General features: G+C 47.1%; 1 protein-coding gene across 1 annotated transcript in view; it reads left to right on the plus strand.

Annotated features, from left to right (window-relative positions):
• SERGEF (secretion regulating guanine nucleotide exchange factor) overlaps window positions 1-15,290 on the plus strand; it is a 273,746-nt gene extending 258,456 nt beyond the window's left edge. The window contains exon 12 of the mRNA XM_029061709.1: window positions 14,979-15,290. Coding sequence (XP_028917542.1) covers window positions 14,979-15,175 — 197 coding nt within the window. The 3' untranslated portion in view covers window positions 15,176-15,290. The remainder of the gene's footprint in view (window positions 1-14,978) is intronic.
• The last annotated feature ends 2,016 nt before the right edge of the window (window positions 15,291-17,306 follow it).

The following is a 17,306-nucleotide window of genomic DNA, read 5'->3' on the forward strand; positions in this document are numbered from 1 at the left end:
TTACCTTGCATTTTTTCTTTGCTTGCCCAGCTCTGCATATTCTAGTGTACCCATAATTGTAGCGGTTACATTTATTTTCTCAGCTACAGGGGCAGAAAAACAGTAATCCTAACTGCGGGAAACCGGAAGGAAATAATACCTCTGATTATGGCCTTAGGTTAACATATGGCTTCTAAAGAGCACGTTCCCATATGCGGCCTTTCAAAATGGATTCTGTCTTATTTTATTTCCGTCCACGAAGAGTCCTGGAACAAAAAGGCTAGACGATAAGCTCTTTGAGACCAGGGATTGTGTCTACTAACTCCACTGTACTCTCCCAAAGGCTTTTTTATGGTACTTGTTAAGGGCTTACTTGCTGCCAAGCACTGTACTAAACGCTTGCGTAGATACAAGATAATTCTGTCCCACATGGGGTTCACAGTGTATATACAGATGCCGTAATTGTGACACAGAGAAGCAAAGTGATTTGCCCAAGGTCACACAGCAAACAGTTGGTGGAACTGGGATTAGAACCCAGGTCCTCCGACTCCTAGGCTCTTTCCACTAGGTCACGCTGCTTTAGTATAGTGTCGTGCCCAGAAGGAGTGCTCAATAAATACCTTTGAATTATTGAATCATGCTTACTGGAACAGATGATTGTCAGAAAACAAGGAGGGGAAGCCAGGAGTGCCCACCTGACCTTTACCTTTTGATCAAACAATCAATCAATTATATTAACTGAACACTTACTGGGTGCAGAGCACTGTTCTAAGTGCTTGAGAGAGTACAGTATAACAGAGCTGGTCGTCACGTTCCTTGCCCACAGTGACTTACAGTCTAGAGGGGAAGAGAGACATTAACATAAAAAAATAAATGAGGGATATGGACATAAGTGCTGTGGGACTGAGGGAGGGGTGAATTAAAGGGAGCAAATCCAAGTGCAAGGACGATTCAGAAAGGAGTGGGAGAAGAAGGAAGTGGGGGCTTAGCCAGGGAGGCCTCTTGGAGGAAATGTGCTTTTACAAAATTCTGCAAGAGGGAAGAGTAATGAGCTGCTGACTGTGAAAAGGGAGGACCTTCCAGGTTAGAGGAAGGACATAAGTGAGAGGTCGGTGGTGAGAGAGATGAGATGGAGGTACAGTGAGAAGGCTGTCATTAGAGGAGCGAAGTGTGTGAGCTGGGTTGTAGTAGGAAAGCGGCAAGGTAAGATAGGAGGGGTCAAGGTTATCGAGTGCATTAAAGCTGAAGGCGAGGAGTTTCCGTTTGATACGGAGGTGACCGGGCAACCGCTGGATGTTCTTGAGGAGTGGGGAAAATTGCTTTAATGAGATGTTCATCCCCTTGATTCTATTTATTGCTATGGCTTTTGTCTGTCTCCCCCGATTTGACTGTAAACCCGTCAGTGGGCAGGGACTGTCTCTATCTGTTGCCGATTTGTACATTCCAAGCGCTTAGTACAGTGCTCTGCACATAGTAAGAGCTCAATAAATACTATTGAATGAATGAATGAACGTTTTTGTAGCAAATGATCCAGGCAGCAGAGTGAAGTATGGACCGGAGTGGGGAGAGACAGAAGGAAAAGGAGGGTCAGGAAGGTGACCGATGCAGTAATCAAGGCGGGCTAGGCTAAGTGCTTGGATCAATGTGGTTAATCCGTAGAAACGATACAGGAGAACCCTTACGTCGGTTATTTTGGAAAAGAGAAGTGCCAGGTGAAAGATGAGGAAGCTCCGACCATTTTTTGTTTCGGTGCCTGGAGGACACTGTCAAGGATACTGCAGACCTAGTTCTGTTCTCCGGAGACCGGGACAGATTGTCGGAAAAGGACACAGATGGCACAGTACCTGTGGCAATCCCAGTTCCCAGAGTTATCTGGGACCCGTGCCAGGAGAAGAAAAGGTGGGATGCTACAGTGGGAGGAACAGTCAGCCGGAAAGAAGGGATCCCGGCATCAAGAGGCCGCGGCTGGCGGCTTTCAAAATGTTGCCCGTGAGCAAGGTTTCAGCCCCCTTAGTCCATATGTCCCCCGATCAAGTTAATGTCAGGGTCCTCTGTACTTCATTTGAGTAGTAGGTGGGTCTCTTGGTCACGTCACTTCACTATGCCTCATTAGCTCATGAGAAGCAGCGTGGCTCAGTAGAAAGAGCCCGGGCTCGGGAGTCAGGGGTCATGGGTTCTAATCCCGGCTCCGCCGCTTGCCAGCTGTGTGACTTTGGGCGAGTCGCTTCACTTCTCTGTGCCTCAGTTACCTCATCTGTAATATAGGGATTAAGACTGTGAGCCCCACGTGGGACAACCCGATAATCTTGTATCTACTACAGTTCTTAGAACAGTGCTTGGCACATAGTAAGCGCTTAACAAATACAACCATTAATTAATCTGTAAAATGGGGATTGAGGCTGCGAGCCCCACATGGGACAGGGACTGTATCCAACCGTTTGCTTCTATCCACCCCAGCACTTAGTACCGTGCCTGGCACAGAGTAGGTACTTAACAAAAACCACAATTATTATTGTTATTATCATTCGTTCGTACGATCGAGCATATTTATTGAGCGCTTACTGTGTGCAGAGAACTGTACTAAGCGTTTGTGAGAGTAAAATATAACAAAAAACAGATACATTCCCTGCCCACAACGAGCTTGCATTCTAGAGGGGGGAGATAGGCATTAGTAGAAATAAATAAACTACAGATATGGACATAAGTGCTGTGGGGCTGGGAGGCGGGGGATGAATAAAGGGAGCAGGTCAGGGCGATGCAGAAGGAAGTGGGAGAAGAGGAAAGGGGGGCTTATTCAGGGAAGGCCTCTTGGAAGAGATGTGGCCTCAATAAGGCTTTGAAGCAGCAGGGGAGAGTCATTGTTGGATTTGAGGAGGGAGGGTGTTCCAGGCCAGAGGCAGAACGTGGGTGAGGGGTAGGTGGCAAAAGATAGGCGAGATCTAGGGAGGTTGAGAAGGGTCACAGGGGGGCAAGATAACCAAAAAAGGGATAACGAGAAGAGGCGGGAGATGGAAGGAGTCCTAACTGCAGGGCGTCTGTCCTTTGAGCTGCCTTTTGGTAGTTGAATAGAAATCTCGTGGCTCAGGATGGCAAAGGAGAATAATAATAATAGTAATGGTATTTGTTAAGCACTTACTGTGTTCCAAGCACTGTTCTAAGTACAGGGTAATGAGGTTGTCCCCCGGGGGCCTCACAGTCTTAATCCCCATTTTCCAGATGAGGTAACTGAGGCACAGAGAAGTTGTGACTTGCCCAGAGTCACACAGCTGATAAGTGGCGGAGCCGGGATTAGGACCCATGACCTCTGACTCCCCTGACCACTACGCCGTGCTTCCTGGATTGGTGTTTCTTTATGTTGGTCTGGTGGATAGAGGCTGGGCCTGGGAGTCAGAAGGATGTGGGTTCTAAACCTGGCTCCGCCACTTGTCTGCTGTGTGACCTTGGGCAAGTCACTTCAGTTCTCTGCGCCTCAGTTACCACATCTGGAAAATGGGGATTAGGACTGTGAGTCCCTCGTGGGACAGGGACCGTGACCCACCTGATCAACTTCTATCTATCCCAGATCTGATTATCTTGTGTCTCCCCCAGGGCTTGGTTCACTGTTCGGCACCTCAATCAATCAATCAGTGGTATCTATTAAGTCCATACTATGTGCAGAGCACTACACTAAGCACTTGGGAGCATACCATACAGCAGAATTCGCAGACACGTTCCCTGCCCATAACAAGCCTTCAGTCTACGGTCCGTAATTATTATTAAGTTCACGTGGCCATCCGACTCCAACGTGACCAGATTCTGCAAGGACTCTGTTCTATTGGACTCTCCCAAGCGCTCAATACAGTGCTATTCACAGAATAAGCGCTCAATGAATACCCCTGATGGATTGATTGATGCTGAGTGAGATGGAGACGTAATCCGTATGATGGCAGCCAGCGTGTCCTAGTGGAAAAACTGAGGGCTGAAAGTCAGGAGACTCAGAGTCCAGTCCCAGCTCTGCTATTGGCCTGCCCTTCTGGCCTTCATTTTCCTCACCTGTAAAATGAGAATAAAACCAGCTCTTCTGCTTAGATCATGAATGCTGGTGGGAGACAGGGACTATGATTCAATTCCCTTGTATTTATTATTAATAATAATGATAATATCCTCTCCATCCAAAATGCTGCCACGTTAGTACAGTCACTCATCCCATATCGCCCTGATTACGCATCAGCCTCCTTGCTGACCTCCAGCCTCCTGCCTCTCCCCACTCCAGGCTATATTTATATAGAGAGAAGCAGCGTGGCTCAGTAGAAAGAGCACGGGTTTGGGAGTCAGAGATCATGAGTTCAAATCCTGGCTCTGCCACTTGTCAGCTGTGTGACTGTGGAAAAGTCACTTAACTTCTCTGTGCCTCAGTTATCTCATCTGTAAAATGGGGATTAACTGTGAGCCTCACGTGGGACAACCTGATTACCCTGTATCTACCCCAGCGCTTAGAACAGTGCTGGGCACATGGTAAGCGCTTAACAAATACCGACATTATTATTATTATTATTATTATATTTCACTCTGCTGCCCGGATTATTTTTCTACAGAAATGTTCAGGACACGTCACCCCACTCCTCAAAAAACTCCAGTGGTTGCCCATCCACCTCCGCATCAAACAAAAACTCCTCACCATTGGCTTTAAAGCAGTCCACCACCTTGCCGCCTCCTACCTCACCTCGCTTTTCATTCATTCAATAGTATTTATTGAGCGCTTACTATGTGCAGAGCACTGTACTAAGCGCTTGGAATGGACAAATCGGCAACAGATAGAGACAGTCCCTGCCCTTTGACGGGCTTACGGTCTAATCGGGGGAGACGGGCAGACAGGAACGATGGCAATAAATAGAGTCAAGGGGAAGAACATCTCATAAAAACAATGGCAAATAAATAGAATCAGGGTGATGTACAGCTCATTAAACAAAATAAACAAAATAAATAGGATGATGAAGATATATACAGTTTCTCCTTCTACAACCCAGCCCGCACACTTCGCTCCTCTAGTGCTAAGCTCCTCACTTTGCCTCCGTCCCAACTGTCTCGCCGCTGACCGCTAGTCCAAGGTCACACGGCAGACATGCGGTGGAGCCAGGATTAGAACTCAGGTCCTTCTGCCTCCCAGGCTCGTGCTTTATCCACTGAGCCGTGGCTGCTTCTCCCTGCCTTCCGGCACTTAGTATATACTAATAGCTTAATAAATGTCATCTTCAGAGTGATCATTGTAATTAATGACAATAATGGTGATTATCATGATTTTTTGCAGCTTGGGTGTTTCCTGGGGGCGAGATGGGTGAAGTGCAATGTTAATCCCTCTTCTACACGCGAAGACTTGGTGGACTTTGTGCCAAAATTTAATAATGAGCACAAAGATCAGAAATAATCGGTGGTATTTATTGAGCGCCTACAATGTGCAATGTGCTGTATTAAGCGCTTGGGAGAGTACAGTACGATGGAGATGATAGACGTGATCGTGGCCCACAAAGCTTACAGTCTAGAGAAGCAGTGAGGCTTAGTAGAAAGAGCCCGGGCTTGGGAGTCAGCGGCTGTGGGTTCTCATCCCGCCACTTGTCTGCTGTGTGACCTTGGGCAACTCACTTCACTTCTCCGTGCCTCAGCTCATCTGTCAAATGGGGATTAAGACTGTGAGCCCCACGTGGGACAACCTGATGACCTTGTATCTACCCCAGCTCTTAGGACAGCGCTTGGCACGTAGTAAGGCCTTAACAAATGCCATCATCATCATTATTATTACTAGAAGGAGAGACAGACATTAAAATCAATTGCAGCTAGGGGAAACCATGATTTCAAAGAACAGATCTTTGCAACAGTAAGTAGGAGGGACAAAGTCAATGTCTAATTAGTAAATGGCTATTACCATTTACTAATGACTAAGCCCTCATTTCCTCTTCTCCCACTCCCTTCTGCATCGCCCTGTTTTGCTTCCTTCGTTCAGCCCTCCCCCCGACCTTCAGCCCCCCAGCACTTATGTACATATCCGTAATTTATAGGTTTTATATTGATGTCTGCCTCCCCCTCTAGACTTTAAGCTCACTGAGGGTAGGGAATGTGTCTACCAACTCTGTTATATCGTTATATGGTAATTTATTTATTTCTATAAATTTATTCATAGTTATCGAGTGCTTTACTGTGTGCAAAGCACTGTACTTAAGCGCTTGGAAAGTACAATTCGGCAACCCATAGAGACAATCCCTACCCAACCGCAGTCTGTCTCCCCCCTAGACTATAAACTCATTGTGGGCAGGGAATGTATCTGTAAATTGTTATTTTGTACTCTCTCGAGCGCTTAGTACAGTGCTCTGCACATGGGAAGTGCTCAGTGAATACTATCGATTGATTGATTGAATTTAAGGTGCTTTAGATGAAGACAAGGACTCCAGTTTGAGTGGAAACGAGCCGACTGGACATAAGCAATTGGATAAATGGGTCAAGAATCGGACCGGGAAACTTTCCACAGCTTGACGATTTTGCAGCCTTTTTTTCCTCAAAGCAAAGAGTCGTAGCCTGGAAAGTAATCGCTGGGTCAAGTCACGAAGCACTTTGTTATGGGAACAGAGTCTTATCATGTCAAGGACTAAGTGTATTTGGAACCCTCTGTGCAAGTTTTGTTCGTCAGCCAGAGACGGTAGAAAACCGAACAACCCCGCGAATGGAGGTGTCGCCGACACAGGTGACCCAAGTGTGTTCCGGAAATGGCCGGTGGCTTTTCTGTTTTGGTGTGGAGGGGGAGAGGGACACAACTAGTTTGCTGAGGAATGAAAAACCACGGTTTATATCCAAGGGTCAGGGGGGCCGAGGACCCTCGGCAGGGAATTCCGCTCCTGGACCTACTTCGGGGAAGCAGAGGGAGAAAAGATTTATCTGCAAAGTATTTATTCATTTATCTGTAATTAATGAATTAATTAATATTAATATATATCTCCCCCTCTAGACTATAAGCATGTTGTGGGCAGGAACTGTGGTCTGTTTATTGTTATATTGTATTCTCCCAAGTGCTTATTACAGTGGTTTGCACACGATAAGTGCTCAGTAAATAACTATGATTGATTGATAGACCAGAAACCCCCACCCCCACCCCCCAACTGCCACCAATAGGTGAAGGGAAGGAAATCCTGAAATTTTTTCTTGTACCCTAATAATAGACCTGAGAAAAATACTTTCTTTCATGCTCTGGTTGGACTCTAGACTAAGCTCGTGTGGGCAGGGAACTCTGTTATAATGTACTGTGTTATAATGTGTAATGTAATGTTATAATGTACTCCCCCAAGTGCTTAGTACAGTGTTCTGCTCACAGTAAGTGCTCAATAAACATTACTGATTGGTTGATTGATTGGAAAGATCGAGCTTGGCCTAGTGGCAAGAACACAGGGTTCTAAAGACCTGAGTTCTAATCCCAGCTCAGACACTTGTCTGCTTTGTGACCTTGGGTGAGTCACTTACCTTCTCTGGCCCTCAGTTACCTCATCTATAAAATGAGGATTAAGGCCTTCAGCCCCATGTGAGACATGGACCGTGTCCAACCTTGTATCTACTCCAGCGTTTAATACAGTGCCTGGCCCAGAGGAGTGAAGTAACTTGTCCAAGGCCACACAGCTGATTAGTAGCAGAGTCAGAATTAGAACCCAGGTCCTACTGTCTCCCAGGCCTGTGTTCTATCCACTAGGCCATATTGCCTTCCTAGAACTCATTAGCGAGCATCGCCGCGCCGAATGGCTCTTCGGAGCTCAGTGATTCTACAATAATCATACTGGTCTCCCCCTATCCCCCATAAAAAAAAGCCAACAAGTACAAAACGATCCATTTAAGCAGAAAAGGTCTGGGATCTGAAAGGTGGCTTTAGGGGCATCTTCCGTGACCAGCCAATGGAACTGGCTCTGATCAAAAAGGAGGTCGTGACTTCCCAGTGCACTCCAAGTCCTTTGGTTTCGCGTTTATCTCGGGAGCTCATCTGTGGAGCAGCCTGGGATGTTACAGTCCCTTCTGGTATTGGGATTGCAGCCCTGAACCAGGAAAAGGAAAAATCATTCTCACTGGGAGAATGTCCAAATCCTGAGGGGAACGGTAGGCCAGGACATCAGCCGATATTCCACGATTCAAAATGGAGTTTTGTGAAAAGCATTCGGGAAATAAACAGGTTGTTATTCGTTCACCCCTCCGGAAGGTGGTAAATATTTGTGAGTGGCAGAATCTCTCTTCTGGAGAGTGCGGTTCGGACTCGGCCCCGGTGGCCGGCCTTTATTGCTAACATGGCCTGCCTCCAGCAAAGGGTGTATATAAAGTCGTTTAATATTTGGGTTTGGAGTCAACAGTTTTGGCCCTACAGTTTTTAACGGTATGTGCAAGCTTAATTTTTTCAGTCTGCCCAAACTTTAGAGAAAATCACAGTTGGTTCCAGGAAATACAGTTTTCTCTTTTCGACTGGAGGGGATGGAGCAGCGATGTCTTGGTTGTGAAGAGAAAAAGCCATAAAATCCCCTAACACGGAGCAAATGTTCTACCTGGCACTCCCGCCAGCAACCACAGATCATTTGATTTAGCACATGGTGCAATTCCAGTTTAAGTACAGCTAAAGACAATTTGTTGCTGTATTAATACGGAGCATGGTAATGGTATTTCCTCCTAGAGAGATCTGGAAGGAAGCCTTGTTGCGAATCGTCGTGTTCTTAAAAAATTAGATTTCCACCTTGGAGCTTGAGGGGAGGCTTTGGATTTGTTAGGAACTTGGAATAAGAGAGAGAGAGGGAGAGAGAGAGAGGGAGAGTGCCCCTAGCCAAAATCCTGAGTTTAATGGAGTGTCTCATAAAATTTCGCTACAGAATATTTTCTCAGCAAGCTCAGTCTGTGGGTGCATAACTGAAGTAAATACCTTCCCTTCCATTCTCCCAAGGTGGCTAACCCATCAGTAACGTAAAGAAAGCAGGAAGAAACTCCGAGATTTTCTCTTATTGGGCTTCAGGTGTTTCACTGTGAGCCCGTTGTTGGGAAAGGAATTGTCTCTATGTGTAGCAGAATTGAACTTTCCAAGCACTCGGTACAGTGCTCTGCACACGGGAAGCACTCAATAAATACCACTGAATGAATGAATGACATGAGAAGCAGCATAGAACGTGGGCCTGGGAGTCAGAAGGACGTGGGTTCTAATCCTGGCTCCACGACTTTCCTTCTGGGTGACCTTGGACAATTGACTTCACTTGTCTGGGCCTCAGTTACTTCATCTGTAAAAAATGGGAATTAAGACTGTGAGCCTCATGTGGATCAGGGACTGTGTCCAGACTGATAACCTTGTGTCTACCCCAGCTCTCAAAACAGTGCCTGGCACGTAGTAAGTGCTTAACAAATACCACAGCTATTGTTATTATTCTTATTCTTGTTATTATTATGATATCAGTTCTGTCTCCATCTCTTCTGGAGATGGACAGAGCAAAGACAGTGGAAAACCCAATTCCCAGCTCAAGGCAGCATAGCCAGTCTTGTGCCACCAACAATTTGTCAATTCATCAATCAGAGGAATTCTGTCAGCAGAATACTGTGTGCAGAGCACTGTACTAAGCGCTCAGGAGAAGATAGTACAACTGAGTTGGGAGATACTCCCCACTACTGTCCAATCAACAGTGGAAAGAGACAAGGCCTGGGAGTCAGAGGACCTGAGTTCTAATCCCAGTTCCTCCACTTGTCTGCTGTGTGACCTTGGGCAAATCACTTCACTTCTCTGGGCTTCAGGCTCCTCATTTGTAAAATGGAGATTAAGATTGTGAACCCCGGGTTTGGGCAAGGACTGTATCCGATCTGATTAGCTTGCCTAATGTTTAGGACAGTGCCTGTCCCATAGTAAGCGCTTAACAAGTACCATTAAAAAAACTCCATATAACTTTCCTGAGTCTCTTACTGGGTTTAGGTGTTTGTGTTTTGTGTGTTTTCTACGTCCATGCTCCCTTCAGGCTTCGTGGTCTTTAAATGCAATATGGAGTCTGAAACTCAAAATGGATTCCATCTTGTAATAATAATAATGTTGGTATTTGTTAAGCGCTTACTATGTGCAGAGCACTGTTCTAAGCGCTGGGGTAGACACAGGGGAATCAGGTTGTCCCACGTGGGGCTCACAGTCTTAATCCCCATTTCACAGATGAGGTAACTGAGGCACCGAGAAGTTAAGTGACTTGCCCACAGTCACACAGCTGAGAAGTGGCAGAGCTGGGATTCGAACCCAGGACCTCCGACTCCAAAGCCCGTGCTCTTTCCACTGAGCCACACAATGGGTCTGCTTGCCTTGCTTCAGAGAGCCTACACCTCCAGTCATTCAAAAACACTGCACAGAAAGAAAACCACAGTGTTCTTATTCTTTTCATCTAGGCACTGCTTTTATGGAGCTTCATAAGAATCTATTTTTATCGACCTTGTCCACAAAGGTCATTAGAAAAACCTGAAGCTACTGATATCGGCGTCAAGTTTTTCTAATGACCATTTTATATTTTCACTCATACTTTCGCAATTTCCTCCCCCTCCTCGCTCTTCCCGACTCCTTCCTCTTGCCCCACCCCATTCTCTATCCTTTCTTTCCCTCTATCAGTCTCCTCTTCCCAATTCCTTTCCCCTCACTTTAAAATCATCTAGGCAGCTGTTTTTAAAGCACCTGCTTAGTTTATAAAAGCAAGTGGTGTCATCTCCCGTGCTTTATGTCATGAATAAATCCACCTGGTGTTCTCTTCTCACCTGGCTAAATAATCCCCTCCCCCTATAACAGCTAAGGTCTACCAATCAAAGAAGAGTTTGTGGCTCACCATAGAAACCAACCCAACCAATATCCTGACCTGATGGACTAACCAAATCCACAATGAGATACACAAATACACAAACCCCATAGCAACAAGAGCAGCAGTAGAACCAGAGGATATGCAGCAAAAAAAAAAAAAAAAATCATTTGGGAGCGTGACACCCCGCCTGTGAAGAATTTTAAAAATGACTTCTTGAAAGAAGATTCTCTGTAAATTTGAGAGTCTTTTTTTTAATGGTATTTGTTAGATGCTTACTGTGTGCCAGGCCCTTAGGTAGATAGATCATCGTATTTTTTGAGCGCTTACTGTGTGCAGAGAGGTATATTAAGCACTTGGGAGAATATATCAATAAACTGACACAATTCCTGTCCAAAACAAGCTTATAGTCTAGTGGGGTGCGGGGAGACAGACTTTAAATAAATCAATTACACAAGGTAGTCAGGATGGACACACTCCATGTCCCCCAAGGGGTGCACAGTCTTAATTCCCATTTTACAGATGAGGTAACAGAGGCCCAGAGAAGTTAAGTGAATTGCCCAAGGTCACACAGCAGACAGGTGACGGAGTTGGGGTTAAATGGAATTTGGACCACATTTCCTCTTCATTCTCACAGCTCTTCCCGTTAACTCTCAGGGGCCAGCATTAGAGTGACAAGGTGAGTCACATCACCGTAGGCCCTAAAACACGAACTCTCTGCAGAAAAAAAAAAAAGATGGTATTTGTTAAGCGCTTACTATGTGTCAAGCACTGTTCTAAGCACTGGGGTAGATTTGAGATCATCAGGTTGAACACAGTCCCTGTCCCAAATGGGGCTCACGGTCTTAATCCCCATTTTCCAGATGAGGTAACTGAGGCCCAGAGAAGCAAAGTGACTTGCCCAAGGTCACACAGCAGACAAGCGGCAGATCCAGGATTAGAACCCACATCCTTTTGAATCCCAGTCTCGGGTGCATATCCACTAGGCCTTGCTGCTTCCTCCTGAATTGCTTCTCTCCTCCCCAACACACTAGGACCGCAGCTTATTTCTTCCCCTGCAACTGGCTCCCGGGCTGCTCGTCGTAGGCAGGGGATGTGCCTGTTATATTGTTATATGGTACTCTCCCAAGCGCTTAGCCCAGTGCTCTGCACACAGTAAGCACTCAATAAATACTACCGATTGATCGATTTGTCTTCCATGGCCTCCTCTTGCAACTTAGCATCTTGCAGCCTTGTTTAAAAAAGGAGATAGGCACTCTCAGGCAAGGAGTGTTCCTCCCTACTCCCAATCTGTCCCTTCTCCTATCGTTTTTTTGTGTTCTCTTCCTCCTGTCTGTCATTCCGAATTTCTCTTCCTCCCTCGGCCCTCTTTTATCCATCCTCTGCCTTTCTGACTGCTTCCCCCCCACCCCCGATTCCCTTTTCCAGCCTCTGTCTGGCATCTTCTCCTGGGCTTCTTGTGTTTTCTGTCTTCTCACACCCTCTCTTTCATTCCCTTGACAAAGCTGTCCTGTAGTTACTTACCTTCTTACTTGCCTTCTTCATCTCCTCAGCCCCAGTAATAAACGCAGGCCTGGGTTCTTTATTTTATTTTATTTTTTTTCCTAGGGGAATTCAAATAAACAGAAACTGCACCATTTTTTTGGTCAGGCCTAGAGACACAATGTGGCCTAGTAGCAGGTGCACAGGCCTGGGAATCAGAAGACCTGGGTTCTAGTTCCCATTCTGCCAGGAACCTGCCGTGTCAGTCAGTTGTATTTATTGAGCGCTTACTGTGAATGGAGCACTGTATTAAGCTCTTGGGAGAGTGCAACAGAACAATATTACAGACCCATTCCCTGCCCACAATGAGCTTTACAGTCTAGAGTGGGAGACTGAGATTAATATGAATAAATAAACTACAGATATGTGCCGTCGGGCTTGGAAGACGGAGGGGGGAGGATGAATAAAATCTCTTTGGCCTCCACAAACTTGTCACGGGGGCTTCTGGGGCTTCCACTTGCCTGTATGACTGTGCAGGGCCCCGCCATTACCATGGCTCCCCTGTGGCCCAAAATGGTGGGGGGAAGTGAGGGGTGAGGAAAGGGGAGAGAGAGAACTGAAGGGGGTCAGAAGGAGGGGAGAGGCACCAGACCACCTCATCCTAGTGACCACCTTTCCTGGAGCCCGGCTCGACTGAGTCCTGGCCTGCGTATGCCATATTCTACCAAAGCGTCCAAACTTTCTTAAACGATAATGTGTAAATAAAGAGCTTCTGGCTTTCGGGAAGGTCCCTCCGAGCACAGTGAAATGTGAACAGCTCCGTTAAGTCTATTAATTAGCCGGCTTGATACCCCATTCACCGGATCATTTTCCTAGTGAAGTCATTGTGTACGCACCGTGCGTTAAGCACTCCAAGCCCTTCAGGATGAAAGCTAATATGAAACTAAAATAACAATCTTCCCTGCACTTCAGAGGTCGCCATCATTACCTCTGATTTAAAGAGTGGGAGACTGATATTACAGTGTGAAACCCCTGAGGGAGAGCTGAAGGAGGAACTCAAAGGAGGAACTCTTGCTTCCAGTCTTGGTTGAATCCATTTTGTACCTCTCAGGGAATCCCCCAGATATGTATGGGAGTGAGGAGGGGGGCAGGGCAATTCCCCAAATCCCACCCGGAGTCTTCCCAAACCCAGTGGAAATGCAATGGGTTCCTCTCTTGGGCCACTGGACAACCAACTCAGTGACCATTATGGCATCCGAGGGGACGTGCCTTAACCCCACCTAGCTCATTATAACTTCCCTATTAGAATGGAAGCGCCAAATGGGCAAGGATCGCTTCTACAACTCCGTCGGATTGTACATTCCCAAGGGCCTAGTACAGTGCTCGGCGCACAATAAGTGCTCAGGAAATACCGTTGATTGATTAATTACGGAGTGGAGGGTGGGTCGCTTGCAGCGTGGCCTAGTGGATAGAGCACTGGCTTGGGAGTCAGAAGGAGCTGGGTTCTAATTCTGGCTCCACCGCTTCTCTGGGCCTCAGTTACCTCACCTAGAAAATGGGGATTGAGACTGTGAGTCCCATGTGGGACAGGGACTGTGAATTGCCTGATTCCACCCCAGTGCTTATAGTAGATGCTTAATAAATATTATTATTTTGGACATCCCGAGTGTTTAGTTCACTGCTTTGTGCATGAACACTCACTAAATGCTATTACTACTAATAGTACCATCAACACCACCATTCATTCATTCAACTGTACTTATTGGGCGCTTACTGCGCGCAAAGCATAGTACTAAGTGCTTGGGAGAGTACAGTATAACTACAAACAGACACATTTCCTGGCCACCAGCATCTTCCATTGTGAGGGGCTGCAGACTAACAAACAACCCTGGGCTTTTGAGAGCCTCCTGTAGCCTGCCGGGAACTTCTGCTGCTGCCAGGGCAAGGAACCCCCTTGTTGGACTACGTTCATTCTTCTCCATCCCACAGGGCAACCCAGAAAGCGCCAGGATTGACTCCATTCAGGGAGCGGTAGTTTGCAGTTCCCCTCGAGGGTCACACCTGGAGTTTCCAGGACCCTACCGGTCTTGATTACTGGAGGGAGAGTCAAGCAGAGGCCTACCCGTTCCATGGGAAGCAGCATGACTCAGTGGAAAGAGTCCGGGCTTGGGAGTCAGAGGTCGTGGGTTCGAATCCCAGCTCTACCACTTGACAGCCGTGTGACTGTGGGCAAGTCACTTCTCTGTGCCTCAGTTCCCTCATCTGGAAAATGGGGATTAACTGTGAGCCTCACGTGGGACGACCTGATTACCGTGTATCTACCCCAGCGCTTAGAACAGTGCTCTGCGCATAGTAAGCGCTTAACAAATGCCAACGTTATTATTCCTAGCTTGGGCAGTGGCTAGCGAGTGGCAGGCAATCTGGTATAAGTCAAAACTCACCCGTGCTGGGCAGCAGTGGCACGGGAGAGAATCGAGGGCGGAGATTCGAGTTCACTTGGCAATGGTAAACCACTTCCGGATTCTTACCAGGAAAACTCTATGAATACACTACCAGAACGATTGCAGATGGAGGTGGGGTATTCTGGGAGAGATGCGTCCATGACGTCGCTATGGGTCGGAGACGACTCGACAGCATAAGACAAGTTTGCAATTGCAACGTACCTGTTGGTCGTTAAGTCGCGTTGGCAACTGGGACTCATGCGTCTCTATTTCTCCATTCCTTTAGGTGGCCAGTGTTTCTCGTGGGGCTGGAACGAACACGGCATGTGCGGAGATGGAAGCGAGGAGGGCGTCTGGGCCCCTCGGCCCGTGGGGGCTCTGGGGCCCGCAGAGCCGATCCGCGTGGGATGTGGGGCGGGACACTCTCTGGCCCTCTGCCGGCTTTCAGGTGGGACCACCGGGTTGGAGCGTGAGCCTCACTAAAGCCCTCCCGGAATTCCCGATCCCGGGCGACTCGTCCTAAAACCGAACCCCGACCTCTCCCCAGGCCGTGGATCTGAGGCGAAATAGGCTGCTTAATAAAGATGGTTGGTCTCGCTCTCTGCCTGGAAGTTCTTTAATAGCAAACAAGGTTCGTCTTTCCCCAAAGGCGAGGTGAATAAATAGAAGACTTTTAGCTGGGAAGAAAGAAAAGTTCAGCGTTCTCTTCAAACGTTTGTGCTGTCAAAGAAATATTTTTACTATTCATAGTATGGAAATAAAGGAACCAGGGAACACCTTTCAAGGACATCGAACAGCAACCCGCTGAAATGGGGTGCAGGGGAGTGCTCTTTCGGCCTAGCAGCGTGATCTAGTGGATAGAGCATGGGCTTCTGAGGTCAGCAGGACCTGGGTTCTAATCCCGCTCTGCCACTCGTCTGCTGGCTGACCTCATGCAAATCACTTCACTTCTCTGAGCCTCAGTTCCCTCATCTCTAAAATGAGGATTAAGACTGTTAGCCTTATGTGGGACAGGGACTGTGTCCAACCCAATTTGCTTGTATCTACCCCAGTGCTTAGAACAATGCCTGGCACTTAGTAAGCACTTAACAAATACCCTAATTATTCTTATTTTGGGGTCCTGTTCCCCCAGGAGCCAGGGGCTCCTTTATTCTCTGACTTTCTTTCTCCAGCTTTAACATTTCAAAGCAGGTATCCTGGTAGATAGGTCACCGCCAGAGAAAGGGTCTCAAGCAGAACGGGTCCTCTCCAACCAGTATCTCTGGAACTTCCCTGTCCCGGCCCCACACCCCAAAAGAAGCAACAACAGCTAAAATCTCCACCAGGGCTGAGTGAGGGAAATAGACTTGAATCGCTGGGAGAGTTTGTCTGGACAGAAGGGAAAGCTTCTCAACTCTAAGAGTGAGGAAGAACTGCAAAGGGGAGTTCTATAAACTTTCATTGTGGACAAGGAATGAGTCTATCAATTATTTTATTAATAATAATAATAATAATGTGGTATTTGTTAAGCACTTACTATGTGCCAAGCACTGTACCAAGCACTGGGGTGGATAAAAATCACCTCCTCCAAGAGGCGTTCCCAGACTGAGCTCCTCTTCCCCCTCTACTCCCTCTGCCATCCCCCCTTTACCTCTCCGCAGCTAAAGCCCCATTTTCCCCTTTTCCCTCCGCTCCTCCACCTCTCCCTTCCCATCCCCACAGCACCGTACTCGTCCGCTCGACTGTATATATTTTCGTTACCCTATTTATTTTGTTAATGAATTGTACATCGCCTCGATTCTATTTAGTCGCCATCGGTTTTTACGAGATGTTCTTCCCCTCGACGCTGTTTATCGCCATCGTTCTCGTCCGTCCGTCTCCCCCGATTAGACCGTAAGCCCGTCAGACGGCAGGGACCGTCTCTATCTGTTGCCGACTTGTTCATCCCAAGCGCTTAGTACAGTGCTCTGCACATAGTAAGCGCTCAATAAATACTATTGAATGAATGAATAAAAGCAAATCGGATTGGACACTGTCCCTGTCCCTGTGGGGCTCACAGTCTCAATCCCCATTTTACAGAAAGGGTAACTGAGGCCCAGAGAAGTGAAGTGACTTGCCCAAGGTCACACACCAGACAGTGGAGGAGCTGGGATTAGGACCCATGACCTTCTGACTCCCAGGCCCGGGCTCTATCCACTACACCACGGTCCGTTGTATTGTACACTCCCAACCGCTTAATTCGGTGCTCTGCAAACTATAAACAATCAATAAGTATGATCGATTGATTGAAAACAGAAGAGCTGTTCACCTTTCCCTACAACTTAGCCATTCTTCTGCTCCTGGGGGGTGAGTTGTGGCTAGAAATTGAACCACGTTCCCTCTCAAAATTTTCCCCATCCGCTCTCGGATTCTAAGAGGACCAAGTTCTTTCACACTGAGATTCTTCAAGATTCTGGTTTCTCTGGAGGAAGGGACAGCTCGGGTTCTGAGAGCCCGCTCGGAACTCTGTTAATCATGGTGAATGCCTCACGGCGCCTCTGAAGTGAACTTATTTTCCCAAGCTCGGGCCTTTATTATATTTAAAAATTTTATGGTATTTGTTAAGTGTTTACTATGTCCCAGGCACTATACTAAG

Source organism: Ornithorhynchus anatinus, chromosome 3, assembly GCF_004115215.2.
Source record: "Ornithorhynchus anatinus isolate Pmale09 chromosome 3, mOrnAna1.pri.v4, whole genome shotgun sequence".
Taxonomy (NCBI): domain Eukaryota; kingdom Metazoa; phylum Chordata; class Mammalia; order Monotremata; family Ornithorhynchidae; genus Ornithorhynchus; species Ornithorhynchus anatinus.